A 22907-nucleotide genomic window follows, 5' to 3' on the forward strand; every position below is an offset into this window, starting at 1 on the left:
TAGATAAATCTAATTGAAAACGCTCGGAATGTTATCAAAGGAAATGACTAATGATGAAGAGGGCAATAATTTCAATACGTTGAATTTCATCGCGCAGTTATCTTTTGTAACCTTTTCGGTCACACCTCAAATGCACTTCAAAACCTACTTTAATATTGGAAATTTCCTTTATACGTCTGCCAATAACTCACCATCAATTTATTAATGGAATTAATAGAATATTTTCAATGAGTATTGCAATGTAATAATAATGCACTTAGTTTTCTAAATCAAATTTTACAAAATTTTCATTTCTTGATATTTTAGTAATGCCTTTTTGTATTTCAACACTGATACTGATACCTGAATACAAATTAGACGATGTTATCACTTTTGGTTTTATGGTGTTTTCTTATCTTTGCGATTACTTCGTTTGAGCGCTTGAAACACTTCGTTGGCTGTTTGGAAATAATTCAACGTTTTATCGCACAAACGTGTTTCACTAACTTTTCCACACTGACACTTCGTTTATTCTATTTTCTTTCTCAAAACGTCGAAGCTAACCTGTTCAAAAATTAATGATCATAGGAGTTGTCTCCCCGGGAGGAAAATCTACAGTGGAAAATACGTCAATGGCTGTTATCTGAAGAGTGTTCCTAAAAACTTTATGTGATAATGATAAATCTAGCACTCGTCGTCAAGACAAATTTACAGACGTGATAAATTTGACTTCCATTTGTATTTGTCGCTTTAAACGAGAGATTTTATGGCAACATTGTCGTTTTAAACAATAAAATTAATATTAATAATTAGTCACCTTTCTTGTCCTTCGTTTTGTATCCTTTAGGTCGCTATCCGTGTAAAATGTACACTAAAATTATATTTTTTTCAGCGAATGTTACGTTTTATCACTACTTTTTGTATTTTTTGGTTTTAAATTTCCTATCGACTATAGATTCACACACACGTAGGCGAACACGGACGTCCGATGATAAGGTGTACACGCACGGTTGATAAAACAGACCTACCGCCGCCGCCGTCGCCGCAAAACGCAAATGACACGCACAGACGACGACGCCGCCGACTGAACGAAAAAACGCTTTGTGCACGTTATTTAAAGTCGACTTAACATTCCCCGCACTGCTCACAGACACACACAGGCAAATTTAACACGCACACAAATTCGCACTTGCAAACGCTCACTGACTGACAGTGATAATCGACTTGAACGTGTAATAATAAGCGCTGCCCCCGGAACACATCCAAAAATATGTCTTGTTACTCCTACTAAACTACTATATGTATACGTGTGTTTGTATATATTTTTGAATTCGGTGTTTGTTTTATTTTAAATGGCCGCTAAGTGTACAACTGGTTGCCTACATAATGCGCTAGACTTGTTTGGTTAGGTATTCGTTGCTTATATTTTTGTTTTGTTTAAGTTTGTTTGTTGCGTCGCGCGGCGGACTTCCGTAACGGGCGCGTGCGGCGGCCGACTGGGTAAACTTGCGCGTCGGCGGCGGCGGCGTCGCCACCGTCACCACGACTGAAGCCGCCGCCGCAGACGCTGCCAGCGCCGAACGCACGCGGAAACACACGATGATAACAATACACGAGCATACGTCAACAAGTGTGTGGTGTGGTTTAATTAATGGCGCACACATGTCACATTTTTCACCGCACATGGTTCACCAACTCTTATGATGATTAAATAAATAATTAATTCATTGTATGAACACACAACTAGTGTTTTTTGCGAGTTGGTTATTTTTATGTACTTTTGTCCTGCAGGAGAAAACTCGCGTTGTGATAATAAACGCATCCGTATATCAAACATTTGTCATCTCTACAATTCGCACCAAAATAAAAATGCAAAAACAAGCACCAGCGCAATGCATGACGTGTTGGAGTACAAACAAATTTTTTATCTGAAAATGTGCCAGCGTTTTATTATTTCACCTGCCAGGCTGATAAAACATGCCCTGAAATGTTTATTACTTTATTTTCGAAATTGTTTGTGGAAATATTCCAACGGAAATGCTAAATTAAAGAGTTAAACATTTTTAGAGCAAGTATTAATTTTTCATTAAAATTTAATTAAAATTAACAAACAAATATTAAATAATTTTCTAAGTTGTGCAGTTTAAAAACAACAATCTGAGTGTTTAAATTGAAATATAAATTTTTACTCGATCAAAATCAAATTTTGATTGACATTGTATACAACAGGTATAATTAATTATTAAATACGAATGTTATTAATGATTCATTGTGACCGAAACAATAAAAACTTGTATTTTGTTAATTTAAACAAATACAAAATTCCATCAATAACATTTGTGTATACTGAAATATTTAGTTAAAATGAATTGTAAAATGAATAATTAATAAAAACACTTCCGGGCACAACAAACGCGTCTTTTTACATTCCTGTACAATTCACTTCAAGTGCTAAAGAAATTAATCTGCATTATGATCGTTTATCATTCCTCAGCAGTCAGTTGGAGGGCGAGTGGCAGCGGTTATGAGATATGTTCATGACACTTTGGTAAATGGCAACACCACATGCTAGAACGACTTTAACAGCTTCTAGCACGAGTTAATCGGCCGGTTAACACCACAAGACGTCCGCTTTCCTTTCGCACTCGCGCTGGGAGACGCAATAAAAGCGCTGGAAATGGGTTAAACTCGCAAAACCGGAAAAGTTTTATTAATGGCACGCGGCGAATGCGAAAACAGGCAAACATAAGTTTACACTTATCGAAGTTCAAATGGCATCCAAACAACGTCCACAGAAAGTATAACAAAATATTAAAAAGTTTTATGACAAGTGTAACTATAACTAATTTTAGGAACCATTACAATACACTTTTATTCAAATTGCATCGTTAACGTCATATCAGTTCCAACTAATCGGTTTACTGCATAGTGCATAACAGGTAAATAATTAAAAGTAAATATTCCACACGCATTATTTGCATATGCACACTGAACTATATTCATGAGGTTGATAATGATGAAAATTATTAACTCTTCAGCTAACAAATTCCAATAATATCCCCGACATTTACTGCATAAACTATATTTAGGTGGCATATTTGCCACTAATTAAACTTTATAATTTATAATTATTTAATTTAATTTGTTAATTTCATGAATGTGCACGTAATCAACTCAAATCAAATATTAATTAATCTATTAATATAAACATTCATATTTTGTTTGATGAGCTATTACAAAACAGATCAAAAACAAATCATTAGTTGGAAGTCGCCAAAATTACCATAACATAGCATAACCTCAATAACACAAATTCTCGCCGCTTGTCACGAATTCACGTGAAATTTATTTATAGAGATCGAGATCAAAAGGACGAGAGGCGAGTCACGAGGACGCCTAATCACGATCCAGTGACACGTGGTAAAAGCAAGCGAGCATAAACCATGAAACCATATCTATATGTGGATTCATCACCACAATATTGATTAAGCCTCTGCCGACCTGCGAAAGCCGTCCAACCTGCGGTTACATTTCCTGGCTTACCCGAAATACCAAATGACATACAATCAGAGAGCATACCTAATGAATATGTATTAGGTAATAGTGTGTTGTTCAACGTTCAATAGCAATCAAACTTTGTTCGGAAAGAATTAAAATCGGAATAATTTATGGATTTTTCAAACATATCCTGCCATCTGGTAACCGATGTAGGAAGTGAAAAATGCGCGCATGATAGAGTAATGTGGGTAGCTTATATAGTTTATGGTTTCACCGTCAGATGGCGCGACGTGTATAAAAATCCAATATTAGAGCACAAAGCATGCACTTAATTTAAATTTATAATTTTGTGGCTACCGTGTGAATTTTTTGTATAGAATAAAACTAATTTTTAAGCTATTATACATAATAATTATGCAATACAAGTAAAAATTAGTTTTTTTTTTCTTAAATTTTTAGATAACTTGTATTTGTAAATGGTTTTTAATTATGTATATTAATAATGTGTGTCAGTAGAGTGTGGTTTGGTGTGTGCTCGGCCTTGAAAGAAAACTTGGCGTTGATATTCCAGCGCGGCGAATCGATACACCGACATTTAACAAATTGAAAAGGAAGCAAGGTGTGCGCGAGAGGCCTGCATACACGCCGCTGTTTGCACTGCCGATCCAATGCCAATGCGATGTGTTTGCATTGTCATTTCGATCAGTTTTCCCGCTTTCCCCATTTACCATTTGACTATTTCGCGCGCATCCTTGAAAACCGCGCACAGCGCCGTAAAACCAAATATTTGCTCGCGAATATTGTCATGCCTTCATTTAGAACAATGCATAAAGAATAATGAATACAATAACAAATAGACAGACAGCCCGCATATCGACATAATCATAATAATCAATCGGTGTGATGGAAATATTATTAGAGCAAACAGACGACGCGTCGAAAGGACAAAGCGGGCCGAAAACGAATTGATATGATAACCACAGCGTGACCAGCATAAAGTTGGTCGGGTTATGCGCATAATTTGTCATTTTACGAGAAGAAAAGAAAAGATTGATGAAATGTAGCACAGGATGGCCGAGAGACGGGCGGGTGGTATTAGAGTAGTGTGTGCGCAACATGTCCAAACAATATACAAACGGGCAAGCACGAAAATTCGACGGTGGTTTGCGGAGCCCACTTTGTGCGCGAGAGTCAATCAATCAATCAAATTACGTGTCCCGGTGCGGGGTCCCACGGGCGTCCTTTCGTTCGTTCTTGCGTAAGCACATCCATCTTATACGTCTCTCGCACGTAACTCTTTTATTGATATGACAAGGGTGACAAGAACAAACACACACGAACGCCCGCGCGCGCAATTCGAGTCAGAAATTGATTAAGAACGATCATAACTAGATAACGCCATAATTAAACACAAACATAAGTTACTTCGTGGGCAAATAATGAAGAAGATAGAAATTGATAAAGTTATAATTCAATTTTGATCTTGTGTCAAATAAAAAAAATTAATTTTCAAAATATCGCTATTAAATAATTAATTGTTTGCCAAAATAAAATTTATAATCGTAAGTTTTAAAGAATTACTAAATAAATTACAAGAATACTAATTATTTTCCGCGACTTCGTACCGGTAGTGATTAATAAAAATGTAATTCGTCTTTACTCTCTTGTTCTAGACATAGTATGTGTCAATTCTATCAATACGATTCGCAATTTTATTTTAAATAAATTAATTATATAAAGAATTGCTAATAATGCACTTCAGCGCGCCATCTCGGATTCAACAATTTAACTATAACTATGATTGAATCTCAATCCCAACTTTTACCCTATTGAAAAGGGCTGTCTTTAGGGTTTTTCCGGCAATTATTCCGATTTTTGCACGCCGTAAAAACCATTCAGTCCAGGCGTTGTTGAGTTATGCGCTTACCAACACATTTTGCGAATCATTTTTATATAAAATTATAAAAATAATATTTTTGCGATTGTACTGAATATATTATCGTAATATTAATAATATTTGCATAGTATATATGCACCTAAGTCAATTAATTCGATATGTTGATAACGCAAACCGATTCCTGCGCATTGTGATAATTATTGACCGATCAAATAATTACTGTACCTTTAAATCTTTCGTAGTGGATAATATTTTGTACGAACGTAAATCGAAGGTTTTTTTGCAGAAAAACTCACCTGCAAGCAAATAAAAAACATATTAATTCAATTTTATATAATAAAATATGATTATATGATTATACTCATTGATAAATCGGTTTTATTCATGTTGCCTCGATAACAAATGTCAAGAGCAACAGATTTGCATCTCAATTATTTCTACGTCAATGATGTGTTGTATAATGCAAAATGTAAGAATTGTGTTGTTCAATCGTATCGACGTAAATTATGAATGAATTATGAATAAAATAAAACGTTTCTTTATACAAAATTTAGTTATAATATTCTATCATAATACTATTTTTATTAAAAAAAAATTTTTTTCTTAAGTTTGCACACACGTTTCCATTGTATGACACTCTTTTCCGATTGATCAATCTACCATCTAGGAAACTACTCGAACGGAAATCGACAATGCAGGAAGGATTGCGATCGCGATTTCTACAAAACGAAATAAAAGACGAACCACGTCGTCGCCTGGAATTTCGTCGCGTTGAGGATTGCAATCGTTTCGTGCGCTTCAAAGACAGGACCCAAATCGAAATCACTACAATAATAGCAAAGAAATCTATACTATACTAAAAATCCTCTCATAACAAAATATTCTCGAAATAAGAATATCATAGAAAAATAGTGCGAGATTGTAATACGTAAAAAGGGGAAATTGCGAGCGCATTCGAACAGGATGGTAGGATCGCGTTCGCATTGCGGAAAATCAAATTTCCGCTTCGCTGCAAAGTACGCAGCGCAACGAAACGCTCCCCGCATACGAGTATACAACAAACGCAAAGTGCGCACCAATTCAGATTGAAATCTCAACTTTGAAGACGAAAGAAAGGCAGATAACTACGGTGTAAGCATTTAAATTGAAAATTTTACTATTTTGTTCGAGATTAAATTCAATGACGCGCAGATACACCGCCAGAGCATTTAAATATTAAACTTTTTCCTGCGTTTTACTGCAATTTTATTAGAAAATGAATCACCTTGTTTTCCTGGTCGTGAGATTAATACATCTCGAATAAAACTTGAGCGAAACTATGTCGTTTGAAGTTCGTATTCGATTTAAGTTTAAACTTTATGAAAATATGTCGTCACGGCATGTCGAATCATCGTGTTTTGCGGTTGCGGCGTGCCAAGAAACTATTTTTCGTGTGTCGTGCGCCGAAGCTTAAAAGCTCGCGTACGGATCACACACAACGCATGAAATCACACAAATATTATGCGACACACATTTTTGTAAATAACTTAATTTTCGAAATACTCAGTGCGTAGGTGGCGCTGCAAGCCAGAATAAAACAGTAGCAATAAAATATAAAATGTGAAGCAAAAAGAAAAACGATCGCTTTGAAGAGGGTTAAAGAATATTTGAATTTCTGAACATTGCAAATATTCGAAGACTACAAGAAAATCCATTTCGATACCGTTGCAATACTTTCCCCTCCAGCTAGTCAATGAAAACTTCAAGAGAAAAGCAGCAAACTGCGAAGAATTTCAATTTCGATGCGCATGCAATATTTGAGGAATTGGACGTTTCAACGTTTCAATATGCCAATATATTTACAAACCATTTTATTTTAGGCAGTCGCAACACGTTTGCAATAAAATTATTTATTTACCATATTTCTGGGCCAACCACTACAGTCCAGCCACGTTTACGTCGAATGCAGCGCTTTTCCGATGCGAGCACTTCATCAGCAAACTTTTTTCGCAACATTATTAAACACCACTAGTAATAAAATCAATAAAAGTTATAATTTTCACTGTATCACAACATCACATGTTCGGAAATTTCCAAAACCTAGATTTGCTTTTGGTTTTTGTCTCGTGGAATTCGATTTCGGCGTCGCATTCGAATCACGCGCCAGTTGCCATAACAACAAACCTCGTGCGGACTGAGCTAATCCCAACAGCACAAATTCAAAAGGCCCAACCGTGTGTATTCCGATATTCGATCAGGAATGCCCGAAATCACTCAAATTCAATCGCTGCGCGACACAATGCACTCCCAACTTCCAAGTAATTGCACTGATCCACGTAATCGAGTTTTGATTCACAATTTACATCGATTAGTTTTAATTGTTCTCGGTTAGAATTTTTTTGCGACAGAAAGAAACAACGTGTGTGTCTCCGTAGGAGAACATCGAAACAACTGGTTGTAAAATCTCGCAGGGAAAATGAAAATAGAAAATATCATGTGAGTATCTGTGTGTGGTATAAATAGTCACACGACAGGATCTCAACTCGATTTACTCAGCTATTAATATGGCAGAGAGTGAAATAGAAACAGACAATTTAGAAAAATATTTAAAACAATTATTTAAGAGGTAAAAATTAAGAAATTAATATTTTAGTGCCTCTAAAATGGTTAAAATTAGCTGCAGGTAAGAAAAATGTGTATTTTTCGTTTGGCATTGACACGAAAGCTAAGTAAACATGGCGAAAATTCGCACCCGAAAACAATCAAACTGTCATCATCGTCACGCCCGTCCATCAACAGCAACGCCGTGTGAAAGTTAACCTAGGCTAGCCAGAAACAAACAAGATGTTGAGACGCGATAAATAAGTCTCTTGACAAACTGCCACATCCGCAGCGAAATTGGAGCAAACTGATAAAATAATAAAAATACACCCAATCAACACGAAAACAAGTCGTAAATTAAAAACAAACATATTTGCTTCTAAATATAATCCTCTACAAGGTGTACACCACACCAAATAAATTAAAATATAATAAAATAAAGCAATAATTTTCTAAATTTGGTCGCGCGCGCAGCGAGAATATTTCACGCTGACGTGCGAGTCGCGACTTGTCGCTGAGTATATTTACGTCCAGCAGGTGCGATAAATTATCTCAAACCTAGTTTCGCTTCATTTCGCTTCCACCATTCACATACGTGTAATTATTCCGCCTCATAAATAATTATAAATAAATACTCGAGATGAAATCGCACACGATTCAAGTGTGAAATCTAAAAATATATCGACTGTGATGTGAGTTTTCTTAGTGCTTGTTAATTGGAGTTGGGAAATTGATTGTTAGGCTGTGCATTGCTAGGTGATAATTAGTGACTGTGAGATGATTGATAATTAAAGGCGAGAAGACGAGGTAGTCGAGGACGATAAATTCAAATCAAGCTCAGGGTTGGTGGAATTGCTGAATCGAGCGCATTTGTGCAATCAAACGCTCGCTAATCGAGGATTAATTGAACTATTATTAACTTTTCACATTTAGATATCGAGCAAATCACGAAGAGAATGTAAGTCATTTAGTTTTATAAAAAATACGTAGTAATTATTCGAAATTTACTGATGTTTTAATGAAAATTACTAAAGTTTTACTTTTGCGTATTCCAGAATATTTTAATATTAATGTAGAGGTATTTTTGCGCTTTTTGCAACAGGAGTTATTGACAGGACATCCACTTGACTGGACTTTTGTAACTTACGGCCTGCAGCTGAAAGCTTCCGCTTGCTACCGCAATAAAAAAGATTCCGTTGCTTTCAGCATTTCCGGCCGGGCCTTTTTCCGATATTTTCCTTGTATCAAAATGGTAATGTCTCACCACCGGCATGAAATAAAAAAAAAGAAGTTTTATCGTCGCGCAAAAAAATGATAAAAAAATTGATTGTTAGAATGGTGTATACGGTGGTTAGGAATATAAATAGCAAAAAAAGGTTACAAAAGGAAGAAAGAAATGTGCGTCTTGACTTTTTGTGTCCGACATCACTTGTGCTTCCTTTCGGCATCCTCTTTCATTCATGCTGTAATATTTTTTCGCACCCCTTCTTGTTTAAGCGACCACCGACGCCATTTCTAGATGAAAACATATCCGGTTTTTTTTCTGAGTAGCGAAAATTATAAAATAGACAAGAAGCACGTATAAAACCGGAAGTACTTATGCTCAAATTAAAAATATCCCTTAATGTAAACCACTGGAGTGGCTAAAGCACATAATTCTTCGAGTTAAGGGATCTCGGTTCTTAGGATAAATTAATTGCTTTGCAGTAAGAAGTGCTCCACGAACGGGGTACAATTTAGTTAAATTTACGGGTTACAAAGATGCAAGGGTGGCTTTGGTAGGATGCTTAAAAAGCGCGAAATATGTTATTCGGTCATAAATAACCTAAATAAATAATGGGGGATGAAACACCCCAAAAAAATGCCCAAACCTAATCCAACATCGCAAATACAAATATCTCAAGATGAAAAAAATATGGAAGACGAGAAAATTATTCTCGCAGTTAGTTGAATTTTAATTTTTCGAAAATTTAATTTTGATGATAAGAAGAAATTAGATTTTTATTTATCGGTTCAACCAGGCAGCGTAACGACCCGACGCTTTTCATGGCGCGATGTGAAAAAGCCCTGAAATGAGAAATAGTCCCAAAGTGCCCGGGACTCCATTATTCCGACGCCGAGCGAACGCAAAATATATCCGACGGCATACCATCGCCAGCAAATTTGTTACTTTTTGTGCAAAAAGTTCAAAACTGAACCGAAAACTGTGACAACGAACGTGGGCAACAAATGAACAAAAAATGCTGCTAAAAAGCTTATTAAGCATAAAACGGTTAATGAGAATATATATTTTAAAATGTTAAAATTAAAATTTTCACGTTTTTTTTAAGCAAATTTTATAGTAAAAAAAGCAGCTAGTAAGTATTCGCAGGATATAGTGTATAACGTATAGTTTAAATTACTTTTCTGGCATTGTTATATGCTCAAGTTGTGAATTTTCCAGTGTCAGATTCCCCAACCCTTGTTTCACTCCTCGTGTGGTAATTCTAGCATGTACGAAACAAATTTCGAAAGTCGACGGCGCGTGTCGCGCACATCCTGTCCGAGGATCCCTGGATTCCACAAAATGTCAGAACGCACAAACGCACAAAGGGAGGACAGGTTGGTGTAAAATGTACCAAGGAATGTATACAAGTCACAAAAAATATTTTACAATTTTGGGCCGCAACTTAACGTAGATTTTCATAAAAATTAACCAAACTAATTAATTTTTTTGATTCTTGAACCTATTTTGTGTCGACTTCAATAATAAAATTATCAATTTTGATTTAACTACATAAGAAATGCAAATACTACACTTTAGCGCCCTCTAAGTTTCAATTAATTAACTACTACAATGAATTAATATTATAACTAACTTTTATACTTAATATTACACCCTTGAAGTCACATTCTTACTTCCAAACTTCACAAAATCACCTGTAACCCTAATCTGAAGATTATTTAAAAATTTCATCAAAATCTATCCAGCAGTTTTAAAATCAATAAAATACATACATACATAAATCCATTTTTCTATATATAGGTAAGATAAACCATTCAAACCAAAATTATTCCTATCACATCCTTTAAAATTCACAAAAATGTGTTTTGCAAAATATTAGTATTACAGATATTGCGAATAATGCTGCGCATACTAAATACTAATATGAATATGTGTAGAGATGCATAAATGCGTGAAAGGAAAGCAAACTTTTCGGGTTCTGAGGTTTACGGATGCTTCGGATGCGTCGCATCGGAATCCTTTGCAGCGCGCTGCGTGCCACGGCTGCGATAAATATTCATGCGCGTTTAAATTATTCATGGGTATTAGCGGGCTCCACCCAAGCGCGCACGCTGAAACTTTAGTATATTCCAAAGCGAGGCTGGAGCATCTTTATCAGTACCCAGTGCAAGACGAAAACAAGACGAAAATTCAAATAGTGCTAGTGCTGGCAAAAAGAGGTGAAAGCTTTGCCGAAAAACTTAATCCATGCATAGATATAAGATAAAACCGGAAACCAAACAATGCGAAGTAAATTCAACGCACGCCTGCTTATTTCCCAATGGTATTTACGAGTAGTACAAGATTCAATTTAAACACAAAACCGTTGCAAAAAGTTGCAAAAAGTTTCAACAGATGTCGTCACATACTAAATGTTATGTATTTAAATATTTTATTTGTGCGTGAGTGGCGAAAACGCTTATTTCCCAAGACTACATCAGAGTTTCTTGAGGATGCAGACAGATATCATCACAATGATAAGTGTGCCCATTGGAGCGCGACGCCAAAACCGAAATGGTGGTGGCGCGGCATGGAAATTGCGGTGAATCGCATTTTGAAAGCGTATAATGATACAGCCAAACTTGAGCCAACTTCGCGCCACTCAGCTCTACAAACAAACACAAGTTGAAATAATTTCACATCTCGAATGCATCAAACAATTAAACTCTGTATTCGCCTGAAGATTTAAATCATTATCGTGTTTTATTTCATGGTTAGCACAGCGCGAATGTGGCGCGGAATATTTGCGTTGGATTAAAAAGATAAGTGAAAAACTTTGCAAATTGGATTTGTTATCACCAGCGGCTTAAATTTTGCCCACGCGCGTTAAAGAAAATAAGTGAAAACGGAAACGTAGAAAAATTGCGAACAAACAATAACGCACCGGACGAAATGTTTAATTCATTTCCTTTTACGTCGCTGGTGTTTTTTTTCTCTCTTGCTACGCTTCAATTTCCTTCTTTAATTTCTTTATTTTCATTTCCACAATTTCCACTTTAGGCCAACCTAAAATTTTGTGTATACGTATAATTTACAACGATATTTTTATTAAAATAACTTGTATTTAAATGGAATTCAAATGACACTTTTGAATATTTCCAGGGAAGTTAGCATCTGGAAGTGGCCACATCCAGCCACAATGAGAGCGTAACATGATAAACGTTTTAAAATGCAAATCAGGACTGCATAAGTGTGACGGCACATTCAAACCGAAAACTTGAATCCGAATCGTTTTGGTGATTGTGTGCGTTTTATTTTTGAATGCCGAAAGCATTAATATTAAATACGCCCCGAGTAAAACTCAAGTGTTAATAAAAAGGAGGAAATTAAATGTAAATTTTAAGAATATAGGCAACTCAATAGTCATCTTTGATACTTATAGAAGGAAGATGAATGATATAACAAGTTTCACTCAAGTGTGGTCATTAATCAAAATGTTTTTGAGTGAAAATTTGTAACAACACAAATTATTACGCAACCCACACGGCAATCGTGTAAGCTTGGTTGCCTATGAGTAGATTTTTAATGTGAATACATGAGTGGAATGTGTATACGCTTACCCGCATATCCAGCTGTGCCGGCGGCGCGGTTGCGACGGCGAGGGCGGCACGAGCAGCTGGGAACCGCCGCCCGGCGGGCCCAGCCGCAGTTCGGGCACCTTCAGCTCCCCGCCGCTCATCGCGACGACGTCGCGCAACAGCCAGGCGAGATGATGGTCGCTGCTGCCGCCTCCACCGCCACCACCTCCGCTCCTGCTGCCGCCGCTCCTGTTGCTGCCGTCGTCGACGGTGCATCGATCGCGCGCATCCTATTTTATTCACGCATTTATTCGCTCGGTATTCTTTAACCCTTCTTTTATCTCAGCCAAAACTTAAAACAAAAACGCAAACAACACACACACGCAAACACTCTGTATGTTTGAGAGGTATATGCTACTTTTCACGCACTTGTTTTTGTTTTTAATTTTGTTCGCGTTCAAACAAATCGCCTTTACTTTTTCATCAATCAAAGTCTACGGAGAGTTATTATTTTGTGCTGGGCGTCAAACGTGTGTCATCATAGTCATGGCTGTCATTATATATTCGGCGCTAATTTGTTACACTTCAAGCACACTACTGCGCACACTCAAAGCTTATAATTTCAACTCGGATGCGTACTGTAAACAATAATTAATTTATTAATTACTATTCAAGTAAATATTACTTGTGAGAAACTATGAATTCATTTGTTTTTATTTTTTGTAATTTTTAGTAACTATAGGCAACTTTTCCAGCGTGTAAAGCATCAACTTCTAAGTATAATCTTTTATTTTTGTGTTATTCTTACAATCGGTATGTAATACGCCACTTTGAAACCGTGTCAGGGATTTATTCCCAAGTGATTCGATAGGAATAAAATTACCAATCAGTTTGAGCCTGATTTGCGAACACAACTCACGACGAAATTAATTTTTGGAGTCCGCGAGGCGCGAAATCAACGGCAAATCAAATAAAACTGTCGACGGGTGAAACGCACGCTGATATTGAGTCACGCGCGCAAAATGTGTAACATGCTGTTACACACGCGTTCGGATGTGATCTGCGAGCGCCAATGAGCGGCAAGCGTCTCGACGCCAGCAGGAGTAAATTACGAGGGCGTCAAATATTGCGTGTATGTACACCTCTCCCACTAGCAACTATAAGTTGATTTTAAATTTACAAAATATTATTTTGCATTTAAATATATGCAACTTATTTTACCCACATCACTGATAGTTATGCAACCCAAATTACTCTATGTCACGCATTTTTAAAAACACCTTGATTCAGAAACACGTTTACATGTTCCACAAATGCAACCGTAACATATTAAAATCGAGTTGAGTGCCAAAGTAAATTTAAGGATTAATCAGCGAGTGGAACGCAAATTATTCGAATTCAACTTCAAGTGAGGTTAAAAATGTCCACGCGGCCATGTTACGTGAATGTTGTTTATTTAACACGCGTCACGCGCTAGAAATTTGCGGGACGTGTGCCAAACGGTGTATGTTTTTTTCTGAATAATATCGAAAGCAATATTGAAATATATTGAATGAATGACACTAAATGGCAAAACGACAAAAATTCCACCAGCGACACGTTTGATCTTCGTGCAATTATTTATAGTTATAGGCAATTGCTGTGAAAAATTTACTAAATTATTGACTAATAAATTTTGAGGTATTACCGTGTGGAGGAATGGAGGAATTAAAGGCACTGACTTCTTGAATCTGGAAAATTTAAAATCTAAAAATATTTCGGGCTAAATTTAGATCAAGTGCTAGCGTGCGCACATTTTTAATAATTTGCCTTGAACACCAATTGGTAGCGGTCAATTGCTCATATTTTTCCATGTGCTATTCGATATTTGATTTCAAATATTATTCTGATTGTAAATATAGATTATTATAGCTGGATCACGATTCATAAACATTTGGTAGTGTGTAGATGTTTAAACTTTGATAAACTGAAAGTTTATATTTTGCACTAAATATAATTGTGTAAATATGAAATGGACAGTATTGGAATCTATTAGTATGCAACCCAAACAACTTTTTAGTTTAATCTAATATTACTAAAATGCTTTCAGGTTTAATTTTTGTTTTTATTGCACTTTCATAAATAAAATGTTTTAAAATAGTGCCACTAAAACGTGAAACGCATAAAAGCGTTTTGCATTGCTTTCGTTTCAGGATGCTCACACGAAAAATCCTTACATCCGCATGCGCACTTCTGCAGGACGCGCCGAAATTCTCATCTTCGCTCATTTTCGCGAGAAGCCTTAAAACGAAAGCAGTAAAACTGACATTTTATTACAGATCCTTTCAGGAGTTTCCGACGAGTTCGATTCGAATGAAAAATCGTTAGAGCATTTTATATACCCGGCAATTCAAAAAACGCAAAAAAGTAAAAAATATTTGACTTAAGATGCGAATCTCAGGTCGAGGTTTCAAACTACGATCTGTTTGCCAGGTGCAGAAATAAAACCTGAATTTGACTGAATTTGGTATTACGTTGGCCTGGTTGCACCAGTAAATCGCAATGAAAAGTCGTTCCGCTTTTCCGTTTTCTCAGAGTTTAAAGTAGCCGACGAAGCTGAAGGGAAGATGAACGAGTGCAGAGTGCAATTGCTCGAAGCGTTGTGGATGTGGCACGTGATGGGTCAGGTCGGGACGTCTATTCGTTTCATCGTTTCTTCATCAAACCAGAAGACGTAGTAATAAAAAAATCTTAACGCAAAAATTCATAAAAGAGTTTTTCACAATTTTAATTACTTTAAAATTTTTAATCTCCGATGTATTTTTATATTCTTGTGGTCTTATAGAAATTTTCATTCATTAATAGTAAAAAATTAATTTTCAAAATGTGCTTCGAATAATTACGTAAAAAGGCTACATTCATAATACGACCCTTACTCCTATTATTTTTCTAAAGTCTAAACTCTAAAGAAAGCACGCTATCTGGAGACGTAGCGAGTTGAGAAGTGAAAAACTGCCAAGTTAAACAAAAGAAACCCGAAACCAAGACTCGAATGTCGAAAGCAAAGAGATGAATAAGAAAGAAAAAACGCAGAAAAAAATCTTCTGTTCTTCAGATATCTGCAAGCAGAGTAAGTAAACGCAAATTGCACATGCGGGAAAAAAATCACTCGAATATTTTAAATCGTCTAAAGTTACAAAACTTTTTCCGCTGAAAAATAGAAAAAAAAAATGCCAAAAATATATCACGAGATTGGCGAAATCTACCTATAAGCGAAAAAAGTGTAATTTGTTAAATGGCACGTGCATGAATTTCGACTCTCTCGCTACGCCATTATAACATTTCGCTTTTCAATGGTGATGACGTGCGAGCGAAATTTCCACACAGTTTTTCCGTTTAGTTTTTGAACGAAATATTACTTTTTCAAGTACCTATTACGTGTTTTATTTAAAACTTTTCTGCTTTTAAATGTATCAAAATGTACTATAAAGTAGATCATAAAATGGAGGTAACGTTTAAACATAAAAAAAAACAGTAAATTCTCAATATTTGATAAAAATTTAAATATTCTCGATTTGCATGAATTGATGCGGTTCACGCGGTTGGACGATGCGCCAACAAAATTGGTAATTTATCTGCCAATATCCCAATTTCACACAATCCATCAACCCCTTTTTTCCTCGTTTTAATTTCGGAATGACAAAATGACAAAAATCTCATGTCCATCAAACAAAATACAAAAGAATGTCACACAAATTAATACGTCGATAACTCACGCAATCATTAATCAAATTAATTAGGTATTTATTAATTAATACTAAATCATTAGATAATGTGCCAGCACTCGCATTTGGCGCTCGTATGTAATCGGAATATACGAGTATAAATAAATGTGTGTATGTGAATAATGGCGTTTTCAAATTTAATTAAAATTTCACATGATTTAATGAAATCTCTGCATGCGCCGAATTCGAAATCGGGACGACACACACATGACCAACTTGCCACCTAGCGGTGGTCCATGTTAATTAACTTTTCCCAACAACAAACACAACAAACAAGAACAAAACAACAACAATACCAAAGCGAAACCAAACAAAACCCGCATGCGAGCACGAAGCGCGTAAACAATAATCGGAATTAGCCGAAAACTTTAATGAATTCTATTTTTTATAGCTGAACATAAACTTTTAATTAGTTATTAGTAAAATTTTACTCCAACTAAGCATTAAATTACTTGCAGGTGATAAATGGAAGTGTGTAAGATGTAATGTTGGTTGCATAATTACATTTACATGTTTATACTCGTACACTTCTATTACAGCAAGAAATTAATTATTGTAAGTGTTAATACAACGTCGCCGCCGCCACCTCAAACAATAGTCCTAAAAGGGTAGTCGACTATATTTGGCACACCGTCCGCCGCGTGGGGGCGGCATGGCATTGACATTCAGTTAAGTTTATCGCGCAAATTTAATGGAAAAAAGGTCAAGGGCGCAACCACACCATCAAACAATTACTTAAATGTGTTAGATGGGTAGCGTACAAATCATTTATTAGCACTGCATTCAATCATAACCTGTTTCCGCGGCTTTTGTTAGACTTGCGATATATTTAGAAATACGTGTGTATGTGTGAAATGTGAACATGTGAAATATGCAAATTGTGGAAATTCGTCCCATTGCTGTTATCTCTCGCATCCAGGCATGCCAGCATGCCGATATTCAGCAGGGTTTGCATATAGGTTGCCTACGCTTTCAAAATTCTAGAGAATTCCTCGAAATCTACTCTTTAAAATAGAACGAAATCGTTGTAAGTGCATTTTAAATATTTGATCAACTAACAAGACATGAAAACTATTTTTGGCGGTTATACAAAGGTTTATTTTAAGCACTAGTGTGGAAAGTAAATTTTTACACACTAGAGTTTAAAATTTAAAATATTTAGAACCAATTATTTCAGATTTATTTACATTTTGTTATCTGCCTAATAGAAAACACTGAATAAGTAAAATGGGTTGTAAATTGCTCATTTATAAATCACATCGCAATTCGAATTACAAATGACGCACTAACGGCGTGCGGCCGTTAATTGAATTTCGATTTCGAATTGATTGCCGCGCGTTCTAACGCCGAGCGCCATATAAATCTATCAAAAAGCGATGTTTTGCATATCGAGAACACATTTATTAAATAATTTATATCGGCGTGTTTGGCGCTGGTGCGTTCGAAATACGAATTTCATCATTATATCACTTTGCGTTGATCGATGTTCACAAACGCTAATTGAATAATTTCATTTTCATGTTCGCGTTTAGCATTTTCGCCTCATTTTAAATGCGCGCGTATCGGCAACCGAGATGTTTATAGTTTTTAACGTAAATAAAATTATCATATACAAATCCCGAAAAGTGCGGACATGTTGTTCATCATGAAAAATGCAACAACATCGAATGTTGTTCCCACGATTCGAAATTTATTCCGTATGCTTCGCATCTGTACAGGATTACCACACATAACCTATAAGCCACTCTATTTGATTCAATACCTTTTGATTTTTTAGCTATTTTTATTTTTTGATCCAAAGTTATTTTTGAAACGTATAAATATTTAAATATTGTAATGTGTGTTACTTGTGTTTACAAATGAGTGTATTAAGTTTAGAAGTTTTGCGCTTTAAATTTAAATGTCTTGAAATGTATCGGAGTGCCTTGAAATGTCCTCTCAGGACAATGCAATTTTTATGGCGTCGTAAAAGCGCTCGTGGAGTTTCGCGGAGAGTTTATTGCAACAAACAAACGAATATTTCAATTGTAATGGTCGATATTTTAGCTCATCGCCGACCTACTGACGATTATCACAATCAACATAAATCAATTAACTGACTGTAACTATAAAATCGGATAAACTACAAGTACAACTCGATTTTCTGCTTGAGAGCAGTAAATAATACTGTTTTAAATTTACAAAGTAAAGAAAATTTAATTTATTACAATGTTATTTTCACAGATTTAATCAAAAGTAGTTTCATTTTGTGTCATCTTATCTATAATATAAAAATAAATCGCAAAATCTGTCGATAAGCGCATAACTGAACAACGCCTTTACCAATTTGGCCAATTCTTTTTTTTTAATGTTCTTTAAAGTCCAAGGATGGTTTTTACGACGAGAAAAATTCAAATAATTGCTGGGAAAACCCTAAAGATAGCCCTTTTCTAAAGGATAAAAGTTGGCATGGAGATCAATCATAGTTATAGTTAAATAGTTGAATCCGAGTCGGCGCGCTGAAGTGCATTATTAGCAATTCTTTATATAATTAATTTCTTTAAAATGAAATTGCAAATCTTATTGATAGAATTGACACATACTATGTCTAGAACAATAGAGTAAAAACAAATTACATTTTTATTGAACACTACCGGGACGAAGTCACGAGCAAAAGCTAGTATTATATAACTAAAACTATGATTGAATCAACAGACAAATTTATATCCCTTATTTAACACCGTTAATATTAAATTTTTGCAAGAAAAAATAGCCTATATATAGCCTAATAGCCTATATAATTGGTTTAACGGTTTATGCGTGAAAGCGTCACAAACAAACTCAAACACGATTTCAGAGTATTAATTAGGATTACAATATAAAAATAGCTGTCTGACAAACTCCCAAATAATAAAATCCAAACCAATTTGCATTGTTTTAATTTTCAATAGCCAATTATTAGCATACTGCAACTAATCATCACGTGTCTGAAGCATAAACAAAGCGTTCGATTGTGTTTGCTTGCACAATCTCCAACAAAGTTGCATTAACACTAAATGTCATCACATGTCCCACAATTGCCATCACGATAAATTCTAATTTACATCAAAACATGTATAATTAACGAAATGTGCACCAGAACACTGATTTATCATGGTAATAATTAGAGTTAAAATCACAATAAAATTGCGGATACAATCAGTGATCGCGTAATTCTAAAAACATCAAATTGTCATACCTACAGACATATATAATGAATACATGAAAATCTACTTAAATCTGCTTATAAATGTTTGTTTAGAATTTTCAAATAACTCGTCGCGTTTTTTTGCTTAATTTTGTGTTGTTGATTGAGATTTTTGCTATTATAGACTATAATTAATTAACACAAGACCGGAGCGGTCCAAACAAGTTATGCTTGCAACATAATAGCGCATATAATGATGATTATTATCATAATAATAATTATTGCGGGCAAGTTGCGATGCGGTAACTTGACTTGAAGTTTGAAACTGTTTTCAAGTCAAACGAGCCAGAGAGTTAGCGCGCACGGCGAATTGACAAGCCGAAGGTCGACGTAATTGTTATTAACGTATACATATATTAGCAAAATTAGAATATTTCAATGAAGTGTATCAATCATATCAATAAAATCAATAGTATCAACATTATTTTTTTGACGAGACGTAATAACACTTCGATGTTTCTTGTTATTTATTTGCTATTCAGTGAGAAATAAAGTTATATTGTTTATTTCTCAACATATCAATCAAGAATTAATAATTTTTATGATAAAATTAAAATATTTTATAAATAATAATTTTTTATTCCCATTTATAGTATAATAATTTTAATTATATTAATTAATTTTACGTTTAAACTTTAATTTAATAAAACTTTTTGTGTAATTATATCATCAACACAACGTTTTCACAGGTAGATGAAGAATTTAATTGAGATTATTTTTTATATAAAATCATTAATATTACAGATATAATACTTGAGAAATTTATTAATTAATAATTTGAAATATGTCACTTTAGTTTTAATTATCATACTATCGATTATTTAGGTGGAACTAAAATAATAAAAATAAAATTTAACATATTTACGATGGCAAAATCGGCTATTGTTTTGCACGTTATCAGTGCACACGATTGCGCGTTGGGACATTTTTCGCATTTCATTGCGATTTCGCGCTGTGGTTTTCGTCAGCTATCGGACATTCCTCGCCGGCGGCGATAAAACACAACAAAGTCGACGATTCCCACCGACTTTCAAAAATCACCTCAAACACCGCACGCGATAGTTTATTAAATATGTAAATTCCCAATAAATAAATCATAAACGAAACAATTACCATTCGCAATAATAATTGAATTGCATAAATTACCAATTAACTTAATAAGCAATTAAAACGCTTGTTATTAAACAATTAAAATCGACTTTTAAACTTTACGAAACAACGTTTTTCCAGAAATTTACTTAATGGTATGCAATGAACTTGAATGGTATCGAAAGTGATATGAAGTGAAATAAATAAATATGTAAAACGCGCTGCAAACAATGCAAATATTATTCCGCATCATCGAAACAGCGAATACCGAAAGCCACTCATGTCAAATATTTAAATAATTTTAGCACTACCAACAGAGTCAGAATGACACTTGAATATAATAGTTTTTAGCTAATTTCCTAAAAAGTATTCAAATTATAACAATAATTTCTTCACAAATATCTTCAGTAATATATTTGGCATCGAATAATATCAAGATTATGATCATACAATTTTTATATCCAGAGATATTGACTAATAAATTAATAATTTTGAATTTCTTTAATAAAACAAATTTAATTGTTTATAACTTTTTGTTTAAGAGTCAAAACAATGAAATATCTTTCAAATTCGACAGAGAATTTCACTGAGAATCTATTTATAAAAAATTCATACTTTAAACTTAAAACATACTGAAGTAATTATATAAAAACTAAAACAATTGAACTAGCGCGTCATATTATTACCATTAACAGAACTTGATAACAAAAACTCAACTGTTTGCATTTGTTAAATATTACAACCATGTGCTTGCTCTCAACATCCGTTACGTTCTAAAACGCAATAAATTCCGCGCTCGAATATAATGTTTGCGAATATAATACACGAATCAGTGACTGGAAAAAGCCACATCCGAAAAAAATGTAAACAAATGAATTCACAGCCTCACAGTTTCTCATCATTTAAATATTCAATATGTGTCAATATTGAATAATAAGTAATGCAACAATTTATGTTCGAAAAAAGACGTAAAAAATAAAACATACTTATTGCAACACACGACGAATATTTATCGAAGCACTATCAACTTGTCACACAATAGTCACAGTAGTCACAACTTGTCACATTTGTCCCACGCGTTAACTGCAATTGCGATTACAATTATTATCTAACATAACTAACTCGCACAGATATGTCGTCGTGATATTTTAGCGTTTAATAAACATTCAACTATCAAAACTACGCTTGCTTGTTGGTTATTTGTGTTCATGTAAATTTCGATACTTTTTTTTATTTTTCGCCTCGAGAACTTGTTTCAGAGGCTGCAAATATAAATATATATTGCAACTATGTTGGCTTAGATAAATATACACAACACGCAAACAACAATGTGTGGTTAATTAATATATGATTCTTTCCTACACGCACAACACGACTAGCGGTTTGATATTTAACGAAGCGCGACAAATTAATTAATATAATAGTTACACTGTTTCTGTTAAATAAAGACACAAAGTCTTAGACACTCATTTAATATTATATTTACTAATAATCACTATTTTTTCACTACTTTCGCACACGCTAATTGTTTAAGTTTTTATCGCTAAGTATTGATAACTTTTGTAAACGTTTACGAAACAAAGTCTTCCTGGAGTAAATTTTAAAGAGTACTGCACTAGAATAATATTATAAACAATCTGGTGTATGTGTGTGTTATGTGTAAATTTGGTGTATGTGTATGTGGGTGTGAGTGTGCGTTGGTTAGCGGTCCGTGGGCGCACACGTCTTGTGTGCGGATCGGTCGCGCGCGCGTGCGACTGCCGGCTCGCGAACCTCGCGAGCCTGGAGGACCTCTCCGCAAACGACGGGAGCGGAGGCGGCGGAAGGCAGTTCAGCTGATCGTGCGCCGCGCGCACCTACCGGCAACAAATCGGCGCACCGCGCAACAATGCGAACACAACTTTTATTTTTTCGTAGGTATATCTTGAATAAATACACACTAGTGACATCTGCAGTTGATTTGTCTATATTTACTGTAGTTAAGCAACGTTAAGCAACTGAATCAACAAAAATTTACAGTAAATAAATCATTCATGTGTGATCGATTGATATCGAAGATTCTTTGATCTTTTATTAAACAAATTAAAGTGGA

General features: G+C 34.9%; 1 protein-coding gene across 11 annotated transcripts in view; it reads right to left on the reverse strand.

The window, feature by feature from the left end:
* The window catches only part of dnc (phosphodiesterase dunce), a 97999-nt gene that overhangs the window by 48888 nt on the left and 26204 nt on the right, over positions 1 to 22907 (reverse strand). For 3 of the 11 annotated variants that reach the window (XM_065317934.1, XM_065317933.1, XM_065317932.1), the window contains exon 1: positions 797 to 1472. The exons of 5 other annotated variants lie outside the window; for them this stretch is intronic. Coding sequence is in view for 3 of the 6 variants with exons in the window: in XM_065317938.1 (XP_065174010.1) it covers positions 12779 to 12897 (119 nt within the window). In the remaining 3 variants the exon portion in view is untranslated. Of the gene's footprint in view, positions 1 to 796; positions 1473 to 7271; positions 7789 to 12778; positions 13375 to 13544; positions 13795 to 21801; positions 22560 to 22907 lie in introns of those variants that run through there. 3 more of the 11 variants (XM_065317938.1, XM_065317939.1, XM_065317943.1) reach the window with 3 other exon arrangements.

Source organism: Atheta coriaria, unplaced genomic scaffold (assembly GCF_025399875.1).
Source record: "Atheta coriaria isolate IRGN ID8LTWV9N9 unplaced genomic scaffold, Caltech_Dcor_3.1 hic_scaffold_3_pilon, whole genome shotgun sequence".
Taxonomy (NCBI): domain Eukaryota; kingdom Metazoa; phylum Arthropoda; class Insecta; order Coleoptera; family Staphylinidae; genus Dalotia; species Dalotia coriaria.